Here is a 20,458-nt window from a genome sequence, read left to right as displayed (position 1 = left end):
TGATCTGGTTACTAAGATCATCCATGTAGGTTTATTATTACCAGAAAGGCTGTTCTGCTATATACGTTTGTTACTGGCAGAAAGGCTGATCTGGTTACTAAGATCATCCATGTAGGTTTATTATTACCAGAAAGGCTGTTCTGCTATATACGTTTGTTACTGGCAGAAAGGCTGATCTGGTTACTAAGATCATCCATGTAGGTTTATTATTACCAGAAAGGCTGTTCTGCTATATACGTTTGTTACTGGCAGAAAGGCTGATCTGGTTACTAAGATCATCCATGTAGGTTTATTATTACCAGGAAAGCTGTTCGGTTTACTTAGCTCACTCATATAGATTTACTATAGGCAGATAGGCAATTCTTCTTACTAAGCTGACTCATACATCAAACGTATATAGCAGAACAGCCTTTCTGGTAATAATAAACCTAGCATGGATGATCTTAGTAGCTGCATCAGCCTTTCTGCCAGAAGATTTATTATTACCAGGAAAGCTGTTCGGTTTACTTAGCTCACTCATATAGATTTACTATAGGCAGATAGGCAATTCTTCTTACTAAGCTGACTCATATAGGTTTATTATTAGCAGCAAGGCTGTTTTTGTTATTTAGCTGAGCTATATAGATAATTATTCGTTACAAGGCTGTCCGGTTACTTGACTGACCCATACAGATTAATTTTCAGCCGTAATATTTCAATTACTACTATAAATGAATTTTACGTTTACCGTTTCAGGCACACGCAAAAAGTATTTCTGTCAATATAGTGTAAAAAGATTATGGTCACGCTTTTCAAATAAGAGAAGAGGTTTTAGTATATCATTCCCTCATCTGAAGAAAAGTTCTTACTTCTGCATCTAGTTATCATCAATTGTTTTGAAACACAAATGGTTTGGAAGCTGGCAGCTTCAAAATTAAGTGACAGCTAGTTAACACACATAATAAAGGAAATATTAAAATACTTGTATGAAAAAGAAATAAAATATTTAGCCTGCCCAGACAAAATGTGCTAGTGTTTTATTTTGGGACTAGCCGGCTTCAATATAATACTTGAACAATGTGGCTGCTACAATGAAGGAATAAGATTTCCACCTGATAAATTACTGCGATATTGTGTCTGCCCCGTACCTTCAGCTCAGACTAAAGTCGTAGTGCAGTATCTCACAATCCTAGATTAATGACATCAATAATCATTCTCATTACACGTATTCAAATAGGAAATTAAACCCTAGCACAGACTAATTTATAGAAACCGTTGTACCACTTATTTGTAACTCACACTTCACGAGAGTACTGACACAGAAGTATGGGAAAGCGAGTTTAAGTTCAATGTAATGACCACTTTGGCATAACCTTAGCCTGCGATGAGAAATATTGTATGTTTGCGACCACTTACATACTATTCACAAGGGCTTTAACCGAATGCACAAACATATATTAAAAACGTACGTAAATATACCTAAACAAATATTTATTATTTTGTAGTTATAGAAGTGTAAACTGTGGCAGTTTTTCAACTATCATACTCCCCTATTCTAGATCTCAGGACATTTCCAGTTTTGAACCTTTAAAAACTAAGATTTCAATGGCCAGATAAAATAAATTATTAACGTGTAATCATGATTTCAGCTATTCACTTTTTCAGACGTTATGCAAGATGCCCTATTACTCAAGGATATAGAAAGAGAATGTATTAAATATAAAGGTTCCTTCAAACGTAATAAAACTGAACATAACTAAAAATTAATATGAAGCTCAATCTGTCATTCGATTCACCACTTGTCACTGAGTTGTACTGGTTTCGAAGAATTCCACCTCATCACTCAGTAATCATGGACAAGGACAAATTAAAAGAACAAAACTAGGCTTCTTAATGTGATGAAGCCTATATAATATGGATGATGTTTTGAGTTCTTTTCCTACTCCCAACAGGGAATCTATATTTATACAGCATATAAAGAACATGCAGTACTGATGTTACTAGGTTTGGATTTTACTGAAATGAAAATAATGTAAGTTGAAGAAACAAATAAAATGCACTTATTTCAGAATATAATGTTACTAAACTGAACTTACGGTAATCGTAACGGATCGCGAACCATAAGCCATATGATATTCTAAACGTTTATAAAGCAGACGTTTAAATGATGGAAATGGAGAGTAATACTTAACTACCAGAATCAAATCTACAAAACAATAACAGCAAACTCCCTGGCATTACATACGACTCTACTCTAACATGGACTAAATATATCAGTAATATCATAGTTAAAGCCATGTCTTGTCTCAATATCCTTAAGGCTTAAAATACATTACAAACCAAACCCAAAACTAAGCTATCTATATACAAAACATTTGTATGATAATATAATAGGGATGTATTGTATAACTCTGCTTAACATATCAAACTTAAACAACCTCAAATAAAAGAAAATTCAAAACAAAACAATCATAGTAATAACAAAACCACAAACATACACACACACACATATCAAAGAACTCCATAGGTCTATTAAACGCCCTTACAATTAAGGGCAGGTTCTTCAAATTACAAAAAAAAAATGTTTAAAAAAGTCAAAGCCCGAAATAAATGTATCTCTTTCTTTCCTCTATTAAACACTACTCCTCCAGGATAGCAGAGAATCTTTTCACCTTATAACTTGTGTCAATAATAATAGCATCAATAGAACGAAAAGGGAAGACAATTCTAGGCAGTTTGAATATTGCAGAAGTGGGAAATACTTGACCCGAATCGGTAGCCCCTAGTGGTACTTACAACCCTAATCGTCCTAGGGGTACTTACAACCCTAAGTGATTATTGCAGACTTCAATATCAAAAATAATCATGACCAGTTTGTTGTAGTCTTTAGCGTAAATTAAAAACATTTATGACCAGTTTTTTGTTATAGGCCTAAGTTTAAACTGGAACAATCACGATAAATTTGTTGTTATAACCTTTAGCTCGTATTGAAACAATCATTACCAGTTTGTTATTACAGTCATTAATTTAAACTGAGACAGTTTTAACAACTTTGTTGTTATAACCTTTAGCTTGTATTGAAACAATCATTACCAGTTTGTTATTACAGTCACTAATGTAAATTGAGACAGTTTTAACAACTTTGTTGTTATAACCTTTAGCTTGTATTGAAACAATCATTACCAGTTTATATTACAGTCATTAATTTAAATTGAAACAGTTTTAACAACTTTGTTGTTATAACCTTTAGCTTGTATTGAAACAATCATTACCAGTTTGTTATTACAGTCGTTAATTTAAATTGAAACAGTTTTAACAACTTTGTTGCAATAATGTTTAGTTTAAAAATTGAAACAATCAAAACCAGCTTGTTATTATAGTCAATAGATTTCCTGTAAAGAATGGATAACTACGATAATTAATTTATTGAATTATTTTACTTATTACAATTGAATACGATATGTTACTTTTTGCTTTAAATAGAATTCAGTTTTGGCACGTTTGTATATTTAACAAACTTTACGTTGATCATGCTATATATCTAAAAGTCTTGAACGGATACTTCCGATAAATAATACTATTACATTTTCTTTAAGCAATCATATTTGATGTGTTTTATAATTCAGATTTTTAATATGTGTTTTATAATTTTATTTTGTTTTTCTTTCAATACATTTCAATTAACTATTATTTATCACACAAATGTTACTTACTTTTTTAGGGATATTATACAATGGTTGTATGCACAGCGTCCATAATCCCTGGAGTCCAGTGTACTACTAGCGTATCTAGTGTTTGCCCCACAATGTGTCCAACACATTGGTCAGCAGGAACATCATACTGTCCCGTTTTAACAATGCCGATGTGGAAACAATTATAGTAAGTATCATCACAAAAAAAAATATATTTGTGCACTGGCTGACCATAACTTGTCAATAGTTATAAGTGTTTTGAAAGAAAATTTAGTTGATAACTGTAATTCATTTGAAAAATTTCAATTAACTTTATACACCTATTTGGACTTTGCTTGTTGTTGTTTTTTTTTCGGTTTTATAAAACAGTTTGAAAAATTTAAATGTCTATATTGTAATTAATAGATAAAAAATGTAATGCGTAGCTTTAATAAGTGTTCAAATAAAAAATGTATTATAGAGGATTCATTACTAATAATGTAGATACACATAAACCATTAAAATAAGTGTTGAGTTAATAAAATAATTAATAGTTCAAATTAAGAAAATAAATAAATAAAATTCAGTGATTATTCACTTTATTCAGTATTTATTTATGAATCTACATACCATATAAATCATTAGTGATTGAAAAGAAGAGGAAGAACACTTGGACTTAACATGTATACTTGCATTTTTATTATTCTTTGATTTGTAGGAATTTATTTATGTTGATTGTTTTCGTGGTATTTTCCATATTTCTTACAGAAGAAAATTGACTCTGTTATGATTTATGTAATATTCTAAGGTTTCTGTTAAGCTGATTTGATTTGACTATGTCAGATTGTTTTGCAGGATATTGGACACATCGATGCCATTTTGTCACTTTCAGGCAATTTTTCAAAAACTAAAGAATCCCATTTCCATTTGTTTGGGGTACGATAGTATAAAATAACCAACTCAACTTGGACGTTCAGCTGCATAACATTATTTAAAGTTGTTAGGTTGAATTGTCTTTAGCAGTTTACTTTAAAGTTGGGCAACATAGCTCTAAAAATGTTCTGACATACAGGAATTTATTTTAAATTGAATGTCTCTCGATGATTTCAAACTATAGCAATAGCAATTTTGAACTGACTTTGGTTTGACAGTACCTTTAATTATTTTTACGAAATCAGAATCACCAATGAAGAAGTTACAGATATTGTTTTCTTGATTTGGCATGATTAAACGTTTTTACACAATTTTATAATAAATAACTTCAATATATTTAATAAATAAACACCCCCGAAGGCTCGGCGATAAGCTTGAGAGCTTATAAAGTTACAAGTTGTTTATGCTTAAAAATAAACGTAATAAATAAATTTACACTTATAAAACAAATTAACTGTGGATTTTTTTCTCACATTCCTCTTGTTTTGTTCATTGCGGCTTGAAAACATAGGTGTATAAAAATAGAATTTCAGGTTTATATATCTATTTTGTCTCCCATAAGTAGCTACCCAATAAGATTTTCGTTTCAGAACTCATTAGACTGGCTGGACTCTAAAAGACAAATGATTTTATGAAAGCCTATTTATACATGCTTTTATAACAACTTTTAGGCCTATTGGTTTTCCATCATTTTGCCGGCTTTCGACACCACAAGTCCCCAGTGGGACAGCGATAAGTCTTCGGATTTACAACGCTAAAATCAGGGATTCGATTCCCCTCGGTGGACACAGCAGTTAGCCCGTTGTGGCTTTGCTATAACAAAACACACACACACATTAAAGCGCAACTTTTAAAGTTATATTTAATTAGTTATTTTTATCAAAGCTGTAAGATCTCTATTTTTCTGGATATCACATCAAAATTACCTGAAGTTCAAAATGGTTTCAGGAAATTTTGGGAAACAACAGATCATTTGGTTAGATTAACTGAAACCATAATAGATAGTTTTAATCACAAGAAGAAAAATCACTCGACACTGTATAGAATAATGGTTTAAGAATTTTTTGTTTGAAGTTGAGCGCAAAGCTACACAATGGGCTATCTGTGCTCTGCCCACCATGGAATAACTTCGCGACTCCTTCGATTGCAGCCACAAACTTACAGCCTATTTTAAATCAAATAGTTGAATATTGCCAAAAACATAGAATAAAAATTAATGTCTACTATTATTTTCAAAATCGATTAAAACATTGAGAAATCCTCCAGAAATATACTTGATTTGAGTTCTTCTAAATGTTGTCACATCAGCAAAATTTCTGGGAATAACATATGAATTAAAATTAACGTGGAAAAATAATATCATTTAAATCGGGAACAAAGTATGGCAACAAACAAACTACTTCAAGAGACTGGCAGGTATAAATACAGGAGCCACACCAGAAAACATAATCAAGGTTTAGAAACAATACATATACCAGTAATAGAATATGCTTGCCTTGCCTGGACTAATTTAGCACCTTCAGATATTAAGAAATTACAGACTATATAAAATGCAGTAATCACCACAGCTTACAGAGTACCAAAAACAACTCATATAAAATTCATGCACAAATACACGAACATTGAATCAATTCAAGACAGACTCGGAGATTGCTCGTTCCGATATTTTGATAAAAATGTATATGAAAATAACCCACTAACAGAAATATATCGTTGTAGTATATCATACATGGTGATGATAGTCCACTCAATTTCTACTGTAAGAAAAAGTCCACCTGTACTAGACCTTAATATATCGCTTAGAATTAGGTATCACATGTGTACTTAAAAGGGTTTTTATATGTCCAATACGCGATTGATAACTATTTCGAATGAAAAAGTGACATTTTACTACGGAACTGTTTTAGAATATATACGACCAAATGAACTGGAATAGTTAACATGGAACTGTTTTTGAATATATACGACCAAATGAACTGGAATAGTTAACATGGAACTGTTTTGAATATATACGACCAAATGAACTGGAATAGTTAACATGGAACTGTTTTTGAATATATACGACCAAATGAACTGGAATAGTTAACATGGAACTGTTTTGGAATTTATACGACCAAATGAACTGGAATAGTTAACATGGAACTGTTCTTGAATATATACGACCAAATGAACTGGAATAGTTAACGTGGAACTGTTTTTGAATATATACGACCAAATGAACTGGAATAGTTAACATGAAACTGTTTTTGAATTTATACGACCAAGTGAACTGGAATAGTTAACATGGAACTGTTTTTGAATTTATACGACCAAATGAAGAGAAACATTGAAATTACACTAAATGCTATAAGCATTCTATTCATGGTCATAACCCTGAAATGGGAAGTAAAATCAGCGTTTTCAACTCGGCGAATACATGTTAATTTTAAAGCCTTGATTTTATGAATAACGCGATAACATTTTGACAGTCTATTATAAATAGTAAAGAGGAGAGGGAGAGGACTGATTGAACCTGACCCTCACAGATCGCGCACAACGACCAAATACTTATCCGGAAATTCGCTTTATCGACCCTCTCTGTATAAAATGAAATTGAAAATCAGCTCTGAATCCATGAACACCATGCTACCAAAAAATGCGATAAGAAAATTAGTCTTCACAGAAAGTATCGTTAGAGATTTTGAGATTTCATAAATGCTATGCACTGCAGACGTGAAGTTACAATGACTCACTAATAAGTGGCGAACGAAATATTAAGTTTCATTAATTCAAAAAAACATTTAAAAACATCAGATGGTCTTTCATTATAATTTGGTTATATTATTGTTTATCTTCTTTAGGTTTTTCAAAGTCCGTTTTCTATAATAAATGCAGGTTCAAAACAATGTTTTGGAAACATTATTGTCTTCTGCATTAATTTATGGCGTTTTCGTGTGAATCGGTAATTTTAAATCAAGTAACAGAAATTTTAGTTTAATTTCTAACTGTATTTGCAGTATTACCTAAATGACTAATATAAGATTTTTGTGAAATAATTAAATATTTCACTTGAAAATAATCAACTAACTTAATTGTTTGACAATTGAATCCCTCGAAATATCTTTTTAATACGGATGGGTGTAGTCCAAGTTTCGCGCCCGGGACTGTGAATTAGAAAATGTGTGTTTCACGTCCTATTATTGCAAAAACGCGCTATAGGAGTTATGGTCAAATTTCCCTATTCACTCAAATATGAGTAGCTCAATAGTTAAAGGTGAGTGCTATTGACTAGCAACGTTCCTTCCAGTTTATCCCTCAGTGAGTGAGCGGTAAGTTTACGGACTTACAACGCTCAAATACAGGGATCAATTCCTCGTGGTGAACAGAGAACAGATAGCCTATTGTGTAGCTTTACGCTAAAACAAACCAACCTTTTTACCAGTATATAAGTTAAAGAATAGAGACAGCTAAGTGCAGATAGCTCTTGTGTAGCTTTGCGTGAAAAATCTAATTTTTTTTTTTTAAATGTAATATTATTTTATTTGTGTTTAAAGTGACCAAAGTAATTTGAGCACTATATTTTAAATTAATTAATGCTTAATTAGATCTTAAAATAGTATATTCATTTTTAACTAATTCTAGTAACTTTTTCATCGAATTTGAGGATTTGTTAAACCAACCACGATTCTCTTTTTTCTCACACTACTTAAATACATATCATTTGTGGGTCCTACAAACCAGAAATGTTTTAGCACTAAAGTCTTAAAGAAGAAGAAAGCTTCTCAAAGTTCTAATCAGTAAAAATTGTATGTTTAGTGGGCCCGTCTACAAAAGCACACACACACATACACTTTTATTCGTAACAAAAATACTTACTATTTCAAACATAGAGGATATAAACTTTATCAAGGCTTAAATGTGACAACTTCATCAGTTAGGCTTAGGAAGACAATGAGCTCTCTGATTATTTGTTTGAATTTGTGTGGTAGTGTTTTAATGCCCGCCCCGCATCCAGAACACCCAGCTATGTTTGCTGCTACTACCTTCACACTCATTATACCGACTGTCTTTATTATAATACTTTATAATTATTTCTATTTATGGCCATGTTCTTTTGGATTCTTTGGTAACAAGAATAATGCAAAAACTAGTCCACTTAATGATAGCAAAAAGGTTTCATTTCTTGAGCTTCAAGTTCCAAGGTAAGCTTAACCATCATTAGCGGAGGTATCTAATTTCAAAAATAAACTAAGTCTGAACATATGGCTCAAATTATCTTCCAAGCCTTGAAGAAAGTTTCAGAGATCAAAGCCGCGCCCATCACGTCACGTTAAACACCTCTCCGGCCAAACAACAATAAATCCTATATTATTGTATATAGCGTGTTATACAAGAAAAAGTGGTCTATTAATCGGGTATTTTGTAGACTGATAATATTTTATTTTTATTTTTTTACAAATCTTTCTTTAATGGCACTATATTACAGGTTTCCATTAAGAAGAAATATAATACATATATATAGTATCTCAACTGTACATCTTGTGCCACTGCTGACGAGGCCTTTCGCAAATACCAGAGTTCATCAGGTCGGCTGGGAATGCAACACATAAAAAAATATTATCAGTTTTACTGTGATGTATAGTTACATAAACTAATAATCAAACAACAATGCAACTTCCAGAAAGTTTGTGTTAAACGTAGAGACTATAATAATATTATATTGTTGAATTTCAAAACAGTATAAAATTATTTGTTTCTTGAGAATAAATTAACTGTAAGAAGTTTCATTGAAAAGAGATGTACTGTTCATTGCATCAAACTATTTCACAACAGAAACAATAAATACACTTTTTTACCATCAAGTTATCCGAACAAGTCTTTCTCAATCACTGGTCCTTCCCAACCATCTTGCCAGGAAAACAAACAAATATTTATATGTAAATCGTAATAGTTTATCCTTGTACTTTCATTCTAGAGGTCCGCGACAGTTTAGGGAGGCAACGAGTCCGTCCCTGATATTGAATAGGTTGAGAGACGCTGATCTAAACCAAAAACCCTGGATAAATTTTTAATGTCAAGTTGTTTTACCACTTTTCTCATTTAAATAAAACTTAGTAATTATTTTATGTTATCTCTCTAGTGGAATGGAACAAGTATGGCTAGCAGAGTTTCACCAACTGTTTAACCAGTATCTGCCCCACCGCTGGTACCTTACTGCTTTGGAACACAAACCTGCTGGGGTTTGGAACATTTTTGTCGACTCTGCCAAAGTACGATTTTGTTGTGAAGTACGTAAGCATAAGTTTTAAATCTGTTTACCGTATTTTACTGATTAAAAACAAAATTTCGAAAATCCGCTTGTGCTTGTAATATTTTTATGGGTTCTCGTATGTGCAGGAATATAACATAAATTAGTATGTCTATGATTTCATTTTGTCTTGGTAATGTAAATTAAAATTCTTAACTGACTTTGTTATGAAACCGAATACTTAATCTATCAGCATTTATTTTGAATAATAACAATTCAGAACAGAACCAAGTCCTACTAAGCCTCGGCGATAGTTATTTTAGTACTACAATGACACTGCTATGTGTTGAGAAAATCACTATCAGTCTTTAGGATATGAACACGGTGTCTGCTAAGTACAGTGTAGACCTTGATGTAAAGAATTTATCTAGCTGGGAAAAAGGACGTAATAGCACAAACATAAAAATATAGACAATAATACGTTATTCGTTTGCAGACCACCAGTATTGTGTTAATTCAACGCATTTAAAACATTCTTTTAACAATACTGATATTTATGACATTTACACCTACATTTTTCTATATTCTGCACTTATCAGCACTTCTGCAAAGTAAAGGAATTGCTTCTAGACTAGGAAAATTGAATCACGAGACAACATTTATCACAATAATATATTAAATAGAAGTATCAAGAGACAATCAAAGGCAAATTACAGTTAATGCCCGTTACACAACGAAAAACACAGAAAAAAACAATATATTTAGAAGGTATGCTGAGAAATAAATTATTAGTTAGTGTATAGCAGTAGGTGGAAAATAAATTAGGAGGTGGGTAAGTAGGCAATAGGTAGATAAAGAGATCAGTGAGTAGTTAGATATGCGGTAATTAGACAATTCAAACCAGGTAGACTTACCTCTGAAATACCGAAAGCCTTTACTTGTTGAGTTGTAATACTCATGCTGTCATGCTGTGACTAAACATTTCCGATCGTTCTATACTCATTGGAGAACAAATGTTAATTACCCACAATTCTCCACTCTCTCACTCTTCTATGTGATTAATTACACAAGCATCTTATCTTACATAAGTTTTGCTTTCCCGCTGTAATTTCATTTGTTTTCTTGTTATCGGTCGTGCTTTTCACTTTGCTACAACGTTTTTTTTTTTATCTGATGCAACTATTTCCACCTCTATCGGAATTTATATAACTTCCGCAGTTTGCTGTTAATGCGCAGAGAAACTTATAGATGCTGTGTCAGCTCTGATACTTCTACGTTTTTGTGGCGTGTGTACTGATATTTCTAGCAGGTATCACGATCGCCGTTTTCTTCTGTTTTTGACGAAGGTCAATCTTTTGCTCAGGCCTAATCGTATTCAGATTCTGCAGAGCTGAATTCGCCTGCTACAGTGCTAGCCCTAATCTTGACGACACTTCTGCTAGTCACAATTCTTTTTTCTCTGAAGTGCAGTAAATTATATATTTTAAACACTGAACATATTTCCGTTACACCTGAGGATGCTTTTGTCATGTGAGATGATTTTAGTACTTACTTCTGTTATTTCTCTCACCTACTATTTTTGTGACGTAAAAGAATTATACTTATAGAGTTATAGTGCACCTGCTTATGGTATTTAATGTTTTCTACATAGTCTACATTCTTCTGATGAAGCATTAGCATTTTCTGTCTTGAAATAATCACGTGCCCCCTCGCCCCTCATAGCATTAGCATGCTGATTGTGCTTTACACAATATATGTTGGCTTTAGATCTTACAAATTAGAATCCACCTTTCAAACATTCTGCGTGCGAATTTGTAGTACTGTATTCATACACTTCATATTTCCTTTCTATTCTTTATTCTCAAGTTTGCTCCTCAGTTTAGAAATTGGGGGGTGGGGTTCTTACACGTGGATTTGTACTTTCACCCATCATCAGTTATCTGACCTGCACATTATGATTTGTTTCGTTTTGAGTAGTTCCTTTTCTGCGCCATCATTACTTTTTCCCGTTCTTCTGATTATTTGAATAAAGAATGCATATCTACCTTGACGTTTTCCTAACCCACGGGTTTCACTGCCGTTGTTTCTATTACCACATGGCTCTTATGTCGACGATTATGTTAGTAGGTAGATAGATAAGCAATACGTAAAAACTATAGATTAGTAGGTTTGTAGATAGGGTGTAGGTAGACAGTTGAAAATGTAGGTAGGTAGATAATTACTTGACAATTAGATTGATAGGTAGATGGGGTGTAAGCAGACACGTAGATTAGTAGATAATTCGATTCACAAATAAATTAGCAATTTGTAGAAAGCTAATGTGTATACAAATCAATTTGTAGTCAAGTAGACGAATAGATTTGTAGGTAGATTGACAGGCAATAGACAGAGAGAACTAAGTAGCTCATTATAGAATAGGTAGACATCAGTGGCGTATTTTCCGTGTTACCGTGTTTACCGGCGATAAACCAGCCTTAACATAATTTTTAAAAAGTAGTGTTTTAGACAATATAAAATTATCTTAATCTCATCCATTACTAGCACAAATATATAATCACCGCAGTTTTGGAAAAGGAGTGACACAAGATGTTATTTACACGATATATTGCCATTGTTGACTGCAGTGACTGTGCGAGTACAGATTATATGTGTCGTCTATGGTGATTGGTGCTGTGGAGACGATTCAACTATCAGTGTGCGTTAAACAAATTGGAAGAATAGCGCTCATGGTTGCGGTGCAAAGTAGGGTAGTAAATTGCCAGAGGGCGCTAATTTAGTATTATTTATTATGCTAAATGCTAATTTATTTTTAGTTACGCATTTTTCATAATGATTTTGGATATTTTATATGTTTTTATTACTGTTATACAAGTATATATATATATACAATATAAATAAGTGCGATAAATCAAAGCCACCGGCTAAGATACGCCACTGATAGATATATCAATGTGTATCTGAATGAATGGGAAGGCATTAGAAGGACAAAGTAATAACAAATAAATAAGATAGAAGCAGACACATAAGCATTAAATAAACAAGCAAAATGTAAATGAATAATCGTTAAGTACACGAACACTCTAAGTGTATGTACACAGGTATCTATGAGAGTAAATACGCTTGTGTATTAAGTGTCATTTTGTGGTGTGTTTTTTTCGCATAAAAGATCTCCTCGGCACGTTTTTGAGTATCTATTGCTTTTGAAAAACAACTAATTAAACTCTGTCGATGGTTGTTTCTAGACATTATTAATGAAGTCAAGTCATGCTTGGTGAGCACTTTAGTTTCTCCTGCACGCACTTAGTAATACTGAAATGTTGTTTTTTAAGACGCTGACTCAGCAACCAAAGTTGAATAATTACTAACCATTGGATCAACCTGGAATCACTGCTGATCAGTGTTTATAGTTGACAGTCACGGATGAAAAGACACTAACATACATGAGGAACAGAAACAAAAGTAAACGTTATAGGCTAACGTAGATATTCTAACTCACACGCTCACTTATCAGTGGGCTTTTATTTCCTGCTTTTTTGTAAATGTGTTACACCAATAGTGCGTATTATGTAGTAAAGTAGTAAAGATTGAGGTTTAAATGTTTCAAAAAAAAATACGCTAAAAGAAATTGTGTATCTTTTCCCGATTGTTATTTATATGTACTTGGAATATCATTGTAAATAGCTATTTCATGTTGCAAAACGATCTACGTTCTAAATATATATTCCACTTATAGAAAAGAACATTTATAATTGTGCTCTAATGACAGAATAATGCTCAAAAACAGATAAAAAAGTGTAGAAATAGTATTGTTGTATTTCATCCCACTGTCCAAGTAGTATGAATAAATTACTATTAATACATCTAGAAGTTTCTATGATCTGAATCAATGGTATTCAGAATGAAAATAAGTAAAACCGAAAAAAAGAAGAAATTGATAAAGAAATTAATTGACCATGAGAAATACTGTAGGGGTATAATGGCAGAAAATCAATAGCCTTTATTCTCTACTTGTCATGATATTTTAGGAATGTGGTCACGGATGGACCTCCATGAAAGGACGAGTTGGATTTTGGTTCATCTTTAACCCTACTGTAGGAGAAGGCATCGTGACATTTAAACTCTATGGCCAGCAGTGTGATAGGTGCAAGGGTGGTCGCTATGAGCCAGCCATGTGGTATCCGGAGGAAGTGGTCAAAGTAAGTAGCCACAGATTAAAATAACTCACTGTGTATTATTGGAAGATTATAAGCAGTATTAAGCATTGAAAATGATTCTGATTGCTTAAGTTCGTCCCAAATATAAAATTAAAGCGCAACTGAAATATCATTTGTTTGAACAATTATTGACAATACACTACTTTAATATACAGTATTGAGTGTATATCTAGAGAGAGGCTGGCCTAATGATTAGTATGTCAGGTTCTGGAACTAAGGTTCCAGAGTTTGAGACATGATGACGCACAACACGCTCACACTACCAATTACACAGGAACTATATGTTAGAATTTTGTTCACTAGATGTCGCCGTAACACATGGATCATTTGGTTAATTGAACAGAAAGTCCTTAAATGTTATATTAGCTTCGAATTGCATGAGTAGTGAATTGTTTTATATATTTTCATAATATCAAGGAACTAAATGAACTATGAATAACATACTTCAAAGCGGACCAGATCTCTTCGAAATGGTATTATTTTGTTATAATGATATTAACCATACTTATCGATTAATCCTTATTTACCTGAAGGAGTTTTAAACCTACCTCTTAGTTTTTATAGTATTTCAAATAATTTAAATGTAGTCTTATTAAATATTTTTATTTAAAAAGGTAACTCGTCCAAGGCTACATAGATTTAATAAATGTATAGCCTCTGTGGGAATATTGCTCGTGCGAGGGTTAATTTATTTACTAAGAACACAAAATACAACATTCGCTATCCATAATATTTTAGTATTTTCACACTTACTTAACCACCAGTCCGATACTTCATGTTATATTTATCCAATGTACTCGATTTTAATACTGTTAGTTCCAGGGTTTATAATACTAAAAATCTGGTTTCGATACCCACGGTGGGTAGAGCACAGGTAGCCCTTGTGTAGCTATGGCTTTAACAACAAAGAAACGGACCTTTTTTATATTTAGTGAAAATCAACTTATTTATATGCCTCCAAATAACTTACCATATATTTATTTAGAAATGAAACTTCAAAAATGTGTATTATTGTTATAAATTACATTTTTGTATTTTAAAGTAGACGTTTTGTATTGTTTGCTCGAGGAGTTTTCATGAGTGTCTAGATTTGATAAGGAAGTGCACGTACATCTCGAATTTTCTAAAGGCTTGGGAGGGGGGTTATTGCATTAGTGGAAAAACCACCGTTGTCGCTAGTGAGTTAGTTTGTTAAACAATTTGTTACAATGTTGTTGATCGAATATTGAGTTAGCGAATGTATTAGTCAACCAGTTTCGAGTTTTTGCCGTAGATACTAGAGGAAATTTAATAAAGATGTGGTTGTTTAATTTTATCTGTGAGTTAGGACTTACGATACGAGAAATGAAAAGTTATCTGTTTCGTTAATAGAACTGGACTTTGCATTGTTTTTACTGAATAATAAAGGCGAGTCAACTTAATGGAAACTGCTACAACATTATATTTACTGACAAACAAATTTATGGTTGTTATTGTGTGTTAAATTACTTTACTTTATGAATTTTTTTTAGGTTCTGGTCAACATTTATAACCGAGTAGGCCAAGTATTTTATGGTTTTTATCAACCTCCAATTCACATGAACCGTCGCCCTGGGAAACCGCGGAATCCACACAACAGTGACCTCTGTCAGGCTTGTAAAGATGGCGTCTGTACAGAACGCAGATGATATGAAGAGATCTAATTTGAATTTCGTCTCGTGTAATTATCCAATAAAGCATGTATTCGCTAAGTCGCATTTACTGAAATATCAAAGGTGGCCGTTCTGTGTTTGGAATAAATCATAGATAATCCAATAATTTTATATGAAAAAATTTATTTTGAAAAAATTATGTCAAATTTTAGATATATGTTTTTGAATGTTCCATTATTTTCCGTATTATTAGTTAGTTTAACTCTAAACGATGATTATTTTTTTTGTTGTTTTCTGCGTATTGTAAGCCGTCTTGTTTCATCTGATATATCCTTTAGACCTAAACTTTTCTAAGTTTCATTACAAAAAAAAAGAGAATATCTACAGTTTACATATTCACTAATATTGTGTAACTCTGAATCTGTTATGCATTTTTAAATAATTATATTTTTGACATCTTACATTCATCGATTTTTTAGAAATCGACATATTTTTATTACTCATAGTTTTTAATTATAGCTTTTGAATATAAAAATGAATATAATTTTTGTACTTATATTGTGCATAAATTATACGAATGATATATTGTTTGATAAAAAGAAATCCAGTAAATGACATTTTAGGCTTGGCAGATTCGTAAGATGTTGGAAAAGTCAGGACAATAGCTTATTTTAATTTTTATATACTTGTACAGAAGTCACTTTTCTTCTTATTGTTTGAAGTGTTATAAATATTTCATATCCATTTGTTTTAATATTTCGAAACATATTTCTAGAGCAATTTGTATCTTTGTTTGTTGTTGTTTTAGCGCAAAGCTACACTATAAGCTATCTGCGCTCTGTCCACCACGAATAATCGAACTCCGTATTTTAGCGTTCTAAGTCTATAAAATTACCGCTGCCACGCCGCAAAACATGTTGCATTTACACTTGTTGTAATCGAAATATTTCAGGAGTTTATTTTCAATAATACAGTATCTTCGTTCATAAATAGGTTAAAATTCAAAAAGTCTCATATATGTTCTAGTTTGGGTGATAACATATTGTGAATTGCTGGTTACTAAAATTATTAATATTCTCATAAAATTTATAAGCGAAAAGCTTACTATTGTGCTTCACACTCTGCGATTTGTATTAGATCGAACAAACAATTAATTAATTTTATTATTAAGGGGACATTGTAACTCTTTCATAACTTTCTCTTAATACAACTGGCGCCTTAGGTATTTAAATATAAAAATGTATTTGATATTTAAGATAAAATTTTTCTTAACGCCGAAAAAGCTTAAATTGGTGTAAGTGTACTTTAAAGTAAAAAAAAGGTAAGACTGTTAGTTTTCAATGAATATTGAGTTGAGTAAAATTTTAAAATTGTATTTTTCTAATTGTAACATTGGTGTGGGAATGAAAGGGTTAAAGACAGCTTCGACTACTCATGACTCTTGAATCTTTGCGCCCTCTACACTATGATAATCTCTGTAGGGGTACCGTTGAAATATTTAAGAAAAGGAGTGCTTTATTTATTTTTACATGGTCATCAAATAGCACTTTATGACGCATATGGATAGAATATTCAGAAAACACGTGAAAAATTAAAATCTCTGCTATGTGGTTGTTTTGTTCATTCAGCAGAATCAAGTTATTAAACAACAGCAAGCAAAATGACAGATCCTCGAGCATTGGTACCACTAACAGTTTTCTCAAAATATACGAGTTCGGAATATTTATTGTTAGTAAATATAAGCAAGGAAATGAAAAATAAATGAATATCTATTTTATCAAACCCAAAATTTCTACCCTTATCTTTTCAGTTTAGTAGAAAAATCGAATATTAAATAATCGATTAGGCTTTCAATTTATACCAGATAAATTGTAAATGACCCAGGCTTTAATGGTTGTGTTTCATACTTTGAAATGGGCTTTTCCTTCAGAAAAAAAACAAAAAAAACGGGAAGGTTATCTTGCAGATTCTCACTATTTCAGAACCTTGTTTTGACGAAACGTTTCCGTCCTATATTGTTGCCTGGTTTAATACATTTGTGTGATATAAGAAGTAATTATGCATTTTAAGTTTTTCTATGTCTTCAATTAAATTCCACTCCCAGAAATAAATAAAACTCAACTTAAAACTGCATATATTTATTCTGTTAGTAATGGTTGCACAGATATTATCTGAATTACAAATTACATGTATCTTATAATATTTTATACTGTCGAGATGATTCTGTACCTTACAAATTTATTCTATTCAATCTTACTTGATTCATAGTGACTTGAGAACACATCAGTGATCGATTTTGTTTTGTTCATGTGAACACGACAAACTTGTAAGTCAGAAGACAGATAACATTAAAAGTTTTCTATGGATATTGTTTGATGTTATTGAAACATACGTGTCTATAATTTCTATTACTCACATGCCCATTTGTTTTATTTTGTGTATTAAGTATGGAATTATTAAAACTTCAAATTTTAATATTTTTCTGCAAACAATTTGTATAAACTGTATTCTGTCTTACGAAAAATACAAAAATAAGGTTTATTGGTTAAACATATGGATAGGATTTTAGATACCACAACCTGTATTTCTAGTACATCACCAAAGAACCAATCGTTCAATTGCTTGAACGATTGATTCTTTGGTGATTTACGTAGAACTACGACACTAAAATATTATTTATCTTTAAATAACCTTTATAATTTGGCTCTTTATTCTTCTTTAATTGAAGAAAAACAAATATATAGAAAGAGACAGATCTCTTAATGAAGAATATTTTACTTAGAAATTTTGCTTAAAAGTTAACGAATAATAATCTTTTTCCAGACAGACTAACAATAGAAACAATCAAACAAAAACACACGCACACATATAACGAAAATTTAAATGTTGTAACATATAACTTAGCTCTTTTAACTCAAAGTGAGTTCTTTTTCAGATGGTTATGAAAAATTTACGCGACATGAATATTTCACAGCTTCGAAGAGTGCACGTGTATAAATTAAGATTCGTTCTTGCGTTTTTATCAATCTTTTATTTTTATATTTTAATTAATTTCTTTGTTTGTGGTTTGGTTGTGTGAGTAAAAGCTTGAAACCAGTTGAGTTTTACAGATTTTATATAAAAGTCGTCTATAGTGCCACTTTTAAACTCTTAATCTACGTTTGTGTAATCCTATATTTTTTAATTGTTTTTAATCGAAAACTTGTATATAAGTGTTAGGGTAGGTGATAGTTTTTTCATGGATAGTACGTATAGAAAGAGAATCATAGTATTTTTTTAAATCTTTGTAATATACAGTGAAACCCCCGATTTTACGCACCCCTATTTAACGCGAATTCAGATAGAACGCGATGGGTCATTAACTCTTTCAACACTGGCTCGGTCCTTGGGACCGAACTCGTAACCATAACCTTGTTATAGTTTACATACTAATAACTTTTACTATTTTAAGTGTATCTTTACAAAATGTTATAGACTTATAGTAAACATTAGAAGCCTTTTGCACACAAAAAATCAGATTTTTTAATGAAATATTTTTACTTAAATTTGTCCGTGAAAATATTGATTCTTTTTTTTAACTAGTCAACATTGGGCCAGTTTGAACAGTGATTTTCTTGAACCCCGATTTAACGCGACCCCACTTGTTTTGCGATGACATTTTATGGACCTCAACGATCGCGTTATAACGGGGCTACACTGTATTTATATTGAATTTGTATATAAATTACATTTTGTGTTAGTTTGTCAAAATAATATATCTGCACCACATGTAATTGTGTACAGTTTTTTAAATATAAGTATATGAATAATAGAGTACTTATACAAAGCAGATTTAGAGTTATGTTAAATGTAATTGTAGTTTCAAATCTTGAATAATAAAATTTTCATGTTCGGAAATAGTATTTTGTGCAATGATATACATGAAAAATCTACATAATTTGACATATCTTATCTAAAAACACATCACTCAAAGGGTAACTTAAACTCTTTCTTCGTCGTGCTGATTAAGTTCATTTCGGTGTACTGCTATGGTGATTTATAAATCAATCCAGACCAATTTGTAGTTTTATACTATGAATAATGGTATCTAAAACGAATGTTCTCTTTTGTTAGGTGATCCATTTAAGGTTCAAAAATTCATTGCTCATGCAAAGAAGTGTTGTTTTTCTTTAAATAAAAATAATAATAATGATGTCACCGACAAAGCTGACCTATTGACAACTTTTAACAAATAATTAATTATTGGTTTCATGTAAAAGAAAGCTGTTAAACTAAACGAATGATTATTATATTTTGGATGAATATAATAATCTAAAATATAACATTTGAATTCATAATTCAATGTAAATAATTAACAGTAAGACAAAAACGTATTCTGTAAGACATTGTAAAACGACAATTTTGAGAGCATTGTTATAATTAAATCAGTAATGGACCAATTGAGAAGAGTATGGGTGATAAAAAATATGTGGCTAGCATGGTTTTTACGACAAATAATTAAAGTGTACTGTCTTTTATTGCTTCGGCACCTTTAAACTTTCAATCCCATGAATGAATTTATTGCATTGCAGATATCAATAACGTTTCAAATAATTTCAGCTGCAATAGTCTAGCCAAGTTTATGAATTCCTAGACAATGATTTGTGATAGTCCAAAATATAGATCTGAAACTTTAATTGAAATCAGCAATGATCACTTTAAAAATAATATGAAATATATATATATGTGTGTAGTCTAGCGTTAGTTTTATCACGAATAATCACAGACGAAAACACTAAGTTATGTACACAGCGTGGTCACAAG

The 20,458-nt window shown here is 31.6% G+C and overlaps 1 protein-coding gene across 1 annotated transcript in view; it reads left to right on the top strand.

Annotated features, from left to right (window-relative positions):
- The window catches only part of LOC106466745 (receptor-transporting protein 3-like), a 21,993-nt gene extending 3,693 nt beyond the window's left edge, over window positions 1-18,300 (top strand). The window contains exons 2-5 of the mRNA XM_013927043.2: window positions 3,701-3,858; window positions 9,703-9,850; window positions 13,836-14,006; window positions 15,536-18,300. Of these exons, the coding sequence (XP_013782497.2) occupies window positions 3,713-3,858; window positions 9,703-9,850; window positions 13,836-14,006; window positions 15,536-15,691 (621 nt within the window). The 5' untranslated portion in view covers window positions 3,701-3,712 and the 3' untranslated portion in view covers window positions 15,692-18,300. The remainder of the gene's footprint in view (window positions 1-3,700; window positions 3,859-9,702; window positions 9,851-13,835; window positions 14,007-15,535) is intronic.
- The last annotated feature ends 2,158 nt before the right edge of the window (window positions 18,301-20,458 follow it).

This window comes from Limulus polyphemus, unplaced genomic scaffold, assembly GCF_000517525.1.
Source record: "Limulus polyphemus unplaced genomic scaffold, Limulus_polyphemus-2.1.2 Scaffold2367, whole genome shotgun sequence".
Lineage (NCBI taxonomy): Eukaryota > Metazoa > Arthropoda > Merostomata > Xiphosura > Limulidae > Limulus > Limulus polyphemus.
This window is presented reverse-complemented; position numbering and strand designations above follow the sequence as displayed.